Raw genomic sequence first — 8,792 nt, forward strand, 5'->3', positions numbered from 1 at the left:
AAAATCAGTACATTTTGCTAACAATATATTTATGTATAACTTGAACAAAGGGTTAGTTTTAGTGAAGACAGAAGGGATTATAGTGCAACAAATAATATTTCTAATTATCAATTAAAAAAAAAACTTTTTATTGCAAAAATAATTTATTAAAACCATATACACATACATATCAATAGTGTATATCCCTCACATATTCTAGAACTGGTTATTATTCTTAATGATTACACCAATATTAGATAAAATTAATTTCCAATAAATTTACAACACGTTTTGCAGATATTGCTTCTGCTCCTTCAATGGAAATCAAATACACGACTTGAAGGTGATATGTATGTCATGTTATCCAGTAATCTGGATAATATTTAGAGACCAGTCTACCAGTCTTTATTCATTGTAGCTCATTCATCTGATTATCTAAATGACGGAGTTTGCATAATGTTTAAATAGTATTCTTTAATTACACCTTCTTTTTTCAAGTTAGCCCTTTCAAGGGTCTCCTTGTATTGCCTCTTCATCTGTTATAAATAAATCCCACGCATTTCTAATGTAAACAGCTATAAAGAAACTATATTGCCACACAAAAGCCACCACAGAGATTCCTCTTGCAGGTTGTTGTATTTCTAGTAACAACTTGAAAGGGTTTAGATCTCGTGACATAATGTCTAGGTTGTGGTTAGAATCGGGATGTGCTATGCAACTGCTTTTTACACCCATTATCACTATAATTTAATGCCTTTAAACCAACCATTTGTGCTTTAATCATGTCAGCAACTAAATACCATCAAAAGAACATGTGTCATCTAGATTATTCATAGACGATATGCATGTCCATTCATCCTGTGTGTTTATAGAAAGCACAGCAATGGAAGCTAACTCTGTCCATAGATGTTCACATCTTATGTCAATATTTAACTAGTCTCTAAACAACCACACAACACACTATAGTCTGTCTATTGTCTAGTCTTTATATCTAAAAAAAAATTTAAATCTTTAAAAGACCTGCCAGCCAAGAGAGTTGGCAAGGCTAAAAGTAAAGATCCATTTTCTTGTGCTAAAGTTTTGTGATTGTGGCCTTTTGTCTTATAGTAGAATGGTAGATGATAGTAGAATGAGATTTTCTACTTGACTAAACGCCTATTATTACAAGACAACTGTATCTGGCTCTATTGTGTTATCCTCTTGTGTTCTCTTTTTCTGTTTTATCACGGAACACATTTCATCAAGCAATTTCCGACTTTTGCATTGTTTTTGCACAAACTACCCCCTGCTCTTTCTTCCATGGACAATGACCCAAAACAACAATGTATAGTTTGAGAGACAGAAACTGTCATTCTATTATACAAGAGTGTTACCAACAATAATTTTATGCAGAGAATACAGTATTTTTGGTAGCATTTTTCTATTTTGTGCTATATATATATTTATACACAAAACCTGGTCAGTTGATCCAAACTGTAGCTGGGATTTAGGCCATCGTTGCTATGCATGAAGTGGTATTCAGTAGGACCATCAATGGTTCTGCTGGAAAATACTTCCTAGATAGTCCTAAATCTCAGTAACAGATTGGAATGACAATTACACTGAGTTAATAAACAAGTATGAGAACTTGCTGTAGGTCTATTTAACCTTTTAATGTTTTACTCCGTTTATATATCTAAAACTTAAAATAAGGGAATGGTTAACAACTTAGATTTCATCTGTGTTCTATATGAGGAATGGACCTTCACTTTCTGTTGTGTAGTTGCAACAGGAGTTGATAGGAAAATCTCTGTGTTAGGTTAGTGATCATTTCCATTAACAGTAGAACAAATGTGTGTTGCGCACACACACAATGCTATTCTATGGACAGGGCCCATTCTCCATATGAAATTACAGCAGTCTGCCCCATTATTTAGTAATCTGATGCAGATCTCTAACAATTTCGGGGGGATGCTGTACACACACTATATTTTCGGTGATAGCTTTGGATGACAATTATAGAGTGTATATACACAAATGCCCCCAATAGAGTTTTTCCCTCATATGTCAAAACATTTAATTTCCCCACTTTTAGTCCTGGTGATAGCAGTTTCTGCAATGGGTCACAAGCAAAAATCATTTTTTAGTAGCCTGGAGGAGGAGATATCAAATGTTTAGTTACTATATGTGCAATCCTGACCACTGAACAACCCACTTCCTGTCACATGAAGGAAAAATGTAATCAGTGGGATCACAGACTAAAACCTGAAACTTCAGCTCCCAATACAAAACTTTATCTCTTGTTCTTCCTTGTTGCCTCACAAGAGAGAAGACATTCTCTGTCCTTGCCATAAATCCAGGCTGACTTAACATAATTGGAAGCCCTTTATTGACTAGAGGTTCCTAGAACAGTTTGTATAAAAGCTGGTCATGTTTGATATTTGTCTACAGATTTGATGACAATAAATCTCCCCAGGCATAGAGCTGCTTCTCTAAGTGCTGATATTTGTGTGCTGGCTCTGGGCATGGCAACCAATAATGGCTGAGGAAATTAGGTACTTCAGAGGTTTTATGCTGAGGGTGGAAAATTCCATATCATTCCGGACTCCATGAAACCAAGAGCCATTTGTGTGCTTGGCTCTCTTCCCCCCCCCCTTCCAATCCAAGCAATAAAGTCATTGTGTAGAATTTGCGAGTAATTATGAATGAAAGGAGCATGCTGTCTTATTACACTGGACTCCATTTAGTGTTTGCTTGTGAAATCTCTTGAAACCTTTATCACAGGTGTTGCGGAATCTCTGTAAACACAAAAAGAAATTGTTTTCCTGAAAATTCGAAAACCCATTATGTTGAAACCACCACCTGTAGCCATTGTGTTATCAACGATGAGATTTGTGGAGACATTAATGAGACCATATTCATCAATCCTCTAGCCATAGACCTCACACGAGTATTGATTATGGAGCACAATCCAACATCAAAATTGTTAGTTTACACAAATAATCATTTATAGTCATGTATACTCTACCCTAGCCAGCATATATATTGTGGGGAGAAAAGTCAATATGAAATCCCCGGCTTCACAGTTGCAAGTGTCTAAAATAATCTGAACTAACCAATAACTATTGTAAAGAGAATGTTCATTCTGTGTCATTAGCAGGGATTTATGAAGATGATTATGGATTTTTTGGTCTTTCTGAGTCAGGGAGCCTTTTTTCTTGGAACTAAAATTATCTTTTATACATAAATACTGTGAGTGTTTACATATTGTAATATCATTGGAAGCTGTCAATAACAGATCAAGCTAATGAACCATGTGATTATAATCCGGTATCCTGAATCCTGTACAGTATTAAACCCAGAAACTTTTTTTAGCCGGGTAGGATGAAATGTTAGGTGGGTGGCAGAGCCTGTATGATGTATTTTTGTTATAGTTGTACAGGTTTCCTCAGTATGCTAGAATCTTCCTGTAGCTTTCTGTCAGTCAATATCTGTTGTGTCGTGTGTCTCTGTTGTGTACCAATGCCAATTTATGAAGAGTAATTATGATTGAAAGAGACAGTTCTGATTTTATTTACTGTTGTTTGCCAGGAGAGCAACTGAAGCTGCTTTGTATCCATGCCTAACGAAACAAATTGTACGTTCCCAAAAGATTATGAAGCCATCCTCTTTCCCATCATCTACAGCAGCGTTTTCGTGGTGGGATTGTTGGGTAACCTGACAGCGATTGGAGTTATTGTCCAGTTAATCAAAAAGAAGAATATCTTGGGTGTCTATCTGGCCAATCTTTGTGTGTCGGACCTCCTGTACATCTTCACTCTCCCTGCATGGATAGTCTACACCGCCAAAGAGGACTGGGTCTTCGGGACTCTAAGCTGTAAAATTGTGGGCTTTTTCTTCAACTCCAACCTTTACTCCACAATTGCCTTTCTCAGCTGTATAGCCACAGATCGTTTTTTTGCCATGGTATTTCCAATACGATCACGGACCATTCGGAGTATGAGAAAAGCGATGATGACTTGCGTTGGAGTTTGGTTAATCATCCTGGGCTCTCACTCCTATTTCTTGAGTAGAAACGACCTGTTTACCTCTATCCAAAATGTGAATTTGTGCTATGAGAAGTACCCCATGGAGCAGTGGATGGCTCATCTTAATTATTTTCGTATATTTGTGGTTTTCCTTATCCCATTAGTCCTTCTTGTTTTTTCTTACTGTTCCATCATCCTGATGATACAGCGTACCTCTACCTTTGAACCAGAGCAAAAAAGGAGGGTGACCGGCCTTCTTTTTTCCATGATTACTATTTTTGTCATCTGCTACCTCCCCTACCATGTTGTCCTTTTTATCCGCTCATATGTGAGTGACTATAATTATAGCAGCTGTGACATAGAACGACAAATTCGACCAGCATATCGGGTCTCGTTTACCCTCACCAGTCTCAGCAGTGCCCTAGACCCTTTTATTAATATCTTTGTTAGTGATGGAGTGAAGCGGGACCTTATGGTGGAACTGCGAGCAATCTATTTCTGTTCGTTTTACCGACGTAAAAGAGAAAAAAGTAAAATGGGACGCTATCATTTTGAGTGTAATGATGCTGCAAAGGACAATGGACTTTTGTGCACACACCAAACCAAAGTACAGACAAAGTTTTAGCAAATATTATGACAAAGAAACCTGAAAATGTGATGTTACATTATCATGGCCAACTCTAAACACTTTTTAATGGAGCTGCCATAATACAGTTTGATGTCCTCAATCTTTTTTTTTTTTTTTTGCTGGTTACAGCTAAGGACAACTGAGATAGTTGCATTTTACCAAAGAAAAAACAAGTCATTTATCTTCTGCCTTCAAAACACAGGTCTATGGGAAACCATACTATGCTAAAGTTTTCAGTGCTTACTCAAAGGAGTCCAAACAACTGTGTAGTAAGTGTGTACAGTATTAAAACTGTAGTGGTGTTATAGGACAGACCGCAACAAAAAGAGCATGTGCCATACTGAAGGCCAAGTGTGATGTCTATTTTCTTTTGTTTTGTGGCTAGGTAAAATTGGTCAGTTAATGGTTTATTTGTTTTAGGGCACACATTTGCACTGGAGGAAATGAGCACAATTAAGAATACAATGCAGTATTGAGAGGATTGGCACAATTTCCTCACACCCTTTACTTAATTTATCCGCATGGAGCACCAAATATTGGAAGCCTAATTTGTTTAGCAACCAGTGACTAAAAATTGTGTGTTAGGGTCTGCTTGGTCACATCAAACCTTTTATGATCAGAGATGATTTGGTCTACAACAGTGGTTCCCAACCTTTCTGACAGCAGGACCCGGTAACATTGTATAAAATTTTTGCCGTGCCGAGTATATGTACAGCCCACACTATTCTCAGCAGCTCGGCCTCCTGTCAGCACACTAGCTGAGAATAGCAGAGAAGTGTAAGAGAGATACTGTGCTGTCAGGGGTCAGAGTTGCTGGGAATGGCAGGAAAGTGTCAGCCTTACATACATTGCTCGCCATTCTCAGCAACTCCTTTTTAAGCAATGTGAGGAGAGCTGCCCACACTCCTGCTGGTTGCGTTCTGCTATCAGTAGCTTTAGAGCAGTGTAAGGAGGGCCACCAGCGCTTCTACCTCCTGTCGTTTTTCGGCCCCCAATTCACCAGCCACGAACCGGCATCAGTCTGCGGCCCGGGAGTTGGGGACCACTGGTCTACAACATTTTTCTACCCAACGATATACATTGGCTGAGTTCAAAACAATGAAGAACCAACTTTTGTCTCTTGCCTCTTTAAATGTTCTATGGCTACAAAATTTTTCGGCAGAAATAGTATAGATTTTTATTGGGAAGCTCATCATGAGCTGATTGGTGATTATAATGGCAGCAAAACAAGTCACATTTGGACCTCGGTCAATATTGTGCCTAAATCGTCTAATGTTGTTTTGTATTTTTTTTTTTTTTTTTTTTCCAACCCATTGCATGAGACTGCTAGATTTCAGTACTATTTATTAAGTCAACACTTATTATACTTTTGGCTGTGTTTACTACAGTCTTTTTAAAAAAATATATATAAAAGAAACCAAACCATTAGCTGCTAGAAGCAAGCCTAAACAATATTTGTCTTTTATTGGCTTGCAAAAGTAGCATAACAGACCCCTATCTACAGAGGCTTTGGGGGCCACACTGTAAGGGCTAAACGGCTGAGCGTGTTGAGCACCAGGGCTGTACTTCTTGCTGATTTCTCACACTTCATGCATGGGAATACAAATGTCCGCAGGACAGCAAGTAAGGGTAAACCTCTTTGATGGGACCCACATAACAGTAGAAGACCTCCTAGCACTGCTATGAAGGCACAGAGGACTAGAACAGGCAACAAATTGCCATTTTTTCTCCTTCACAGCCTTCACAATGTTTACTGCCAAATCAGCGGATTTTTCTTCTGTAAAATTTGTCCATTAGATGGTTAAACCTAATTTCAGAGGCATACAAATGGCTGGGGTAACAAACTGACCACAACATATCCCTCTGATCTGCATTGTAGGCTGTTGTGTTCTCTATTTGCAATGTGTCTCTCTTCAGCTTTTCAGCTTATCGCCACTTTGGAAAATGGAATAAACCAAAAAATAGTATTTGTGTAGAAATAATGCAAAACATGATTGCTGTTTAATAAATGACCTCTATAGTGGCTTTAGGAAGTAGGAATTCATTTTTTTCCCCATTTTGTATTGTGTGTGCAGTGGTCCTTTTTATGTTCTCAAAAGTGTTCATTGTATAATATTTTGTGACATGTATATAGTATAATAATGCTATTGTGCAGAGTTTCTAATGGTGTAATAATAAAATTGCAATGTCTTTGTTTTCTCAGACTTGAGTCCATAGATGGCTGTGATGTGTCAATTTGATTCTCCTTTATTTTGTAATGTGCATTTAATCATACCAGTGGGTCTCTGCATTTTACATGTAGGCACACTGCACAAATTTTATACATGTAATGTCTTACCTTTTCCGCTGCACCAAACCTAAAATGTTTTACAAAGATAGACCGGTACCTGCTGCACGCTGTGGCAAGCTATGGGGTTGTGGTCAAATATAAGGGGGTGTGGTCAAAAGTGGGTGAATCCACTAAAACCAGCATGGTTCACTAATCACAAGCCAGCAACAGGCAAAACAGAACAAAAAAAACTTCTTAACTTTACATACTTACCTCTTCCTGTTCTATAACTCTCTATTTCCTCTAAAGCACACAAATCTTACGTTACTTCTCAGATCAGCACAGCTCCTGCTATATAGTGCGTTCAGTTGCTGGTGCTGGATCTCTCAACCGCGGCTTCTCTCTTCTCATTCGAAGACACACAGCCCCAGAGTTCTTATAATTTGCCAGCAAAAGAGGTACCGGTAGATGGGGGCATTTATTGTAACTGGTTACAGTTTTTGAAACCTTTCTAAATCTTGAAACATTTCTGTAATATGTAGGATAATTGGTGAGTATGATGTAGGCCAGTTTCTGGATTCTGCAGGATAACTTGTGAGTATGATGTAGGCCAAGTCCTGGATTCTGTACACATTTTTAACTCTTATCTTTATAGATATATCACATCAATTCATCCATTTCTGATCTATTGGACCTGATTTATTGAAGCTCTCCAAGGCTGGAGAGGATACACTTTCTTCTGTAAAGCTGGGTGATCCAGGAAACCTGGAATGGATTTCCTAAAAGTCATTTGCTGTTTGTTAGCAAATGTGGTCAATCCTGGACCAGATCCATTCCAGGTTTGTTGGATCACCCAGCTTCCCAGATGAAATGTATCCTCTCCAGCCTTGGAGAGCTTTGAGAAATCAGGCCCAATGTATTTAGACATTCCAGTATGATTGGTAGAAGCATGGCTATGGCTTGCATAGAGCAGCTGTTCCTCACACACTAGGATCCCTCTAAGAATTGCAGAAGAAATTGAATTAAGAGGAAATTACTGAGAACAGGATATTTGTCAACCATTATATTAAATTCTTTATTACAACTGCTGAATCTGTGAATGTAAGCTCAGAGCTGTGTAAATAATAAGTGCTGCTATTGTGACAGGTAAAATACATATTTGCTGTTTGACTCCTATTTGTATCTGGTCTTTAAGTTAAATTCACATTAACCTTTTTTGCAGGTGGTTTTGACACATAAAACTGATTGGAAAAAATGTTAACAATAGACTAAATGGGTCTTTTTTTTTTTTTTGCACATTTTTTTTAGATACTATATGGCTTGCCACCCCTTATTGCCTTTAAAGACTTGAATTGGAACCGCTTTTTTTTTTTTTTTTTTCGAAGCCTTTTTAAGTTTAGGAAATGATGGAAAAAGTTACTATTTGTACAGAAAAAACATACTTAAATCAATTAAAATCAAGAGGCCATATAAGCCACTAGACACATTTCTGCTACCATGAAGGTACAGATTCAAATGATCAACCTCCACAGGTCGATAAGAAAAGTTTTCTAGACAATGATTTGCTACCACACAAGTACTGTTTTCCTCAAACCCTTTTTAAAACATAAAAATTTGGAGGGGATGGAAAGAAGGTTTAGTGTTTAACTATACACGTTTCACAGATAGGCCTGCTTAGTACAAACCAATTACTGGTATATAGATGTAGTATTGATGATGATGGTAAACATCTAAAAAAAGAGTACACATTTTCTTTCAGTATTAAGTGATTTTGTGTGTACCAATATATGTAAGGACATAAACATGTGTTTGTGTGTGTGTATATTTATAACTATATATATGTATAATTTATGTACACAAACAATATAATATGCTGCACAACTATTTTAGTGCACATACAGGTGAACTG

The 8,792-nt window shown here is 37.5% G+C and overlaps 1 protein-coding gene across 1 annotated transcript; it reads left to right on the forward strand.

Moving 5' to 3' along the window:
- Positions 1–3,436: 3,436 nt before the first annotated feature.
- Positions 3,437–4,700, forward strand: LOC140343507 (G-protein coupled receptor 4-like). The gene has a single exon (XM_072430193.1). The coding sequence runs from the start codon at positions 3,577–3,579 to the stop codon at positions 4,609–4,611; it is 1,035 nt and encodes a 344-aa protein (XP_072286294.1). The 5' UTR covers positions 3,437–3,576; the 3' UTR covers positions 4,612–4,700.
- Positions 4,701–8,792: the final 4,092 nt, after the last annotated feature.

Source organism: Pyxicephalus adspersus, chromosome Z (genome assembly GCF_032062135.1).
Source record: "Pyxicephalus adspersus chromosome Z, UCB_Pads_2.0, whole genome shotgun sequence".
NCBI classification, from domain to species: Eukaryota; Metazoa; Chordata; class Amphibia; order Anura; family Pyxicephalidae; genus Pyxicephalus; species Pyxicephalus adspersus.

What these genes read in the sequence shown, in the direction of transcription:
- LOC140343507 (XM_072430193.1), top strand. Translation starts at nt 3,577, where the DNA reads ATGCCTAACGAAACAAATTGTACGTTCCCAAAAGATTATGAAGCCATC.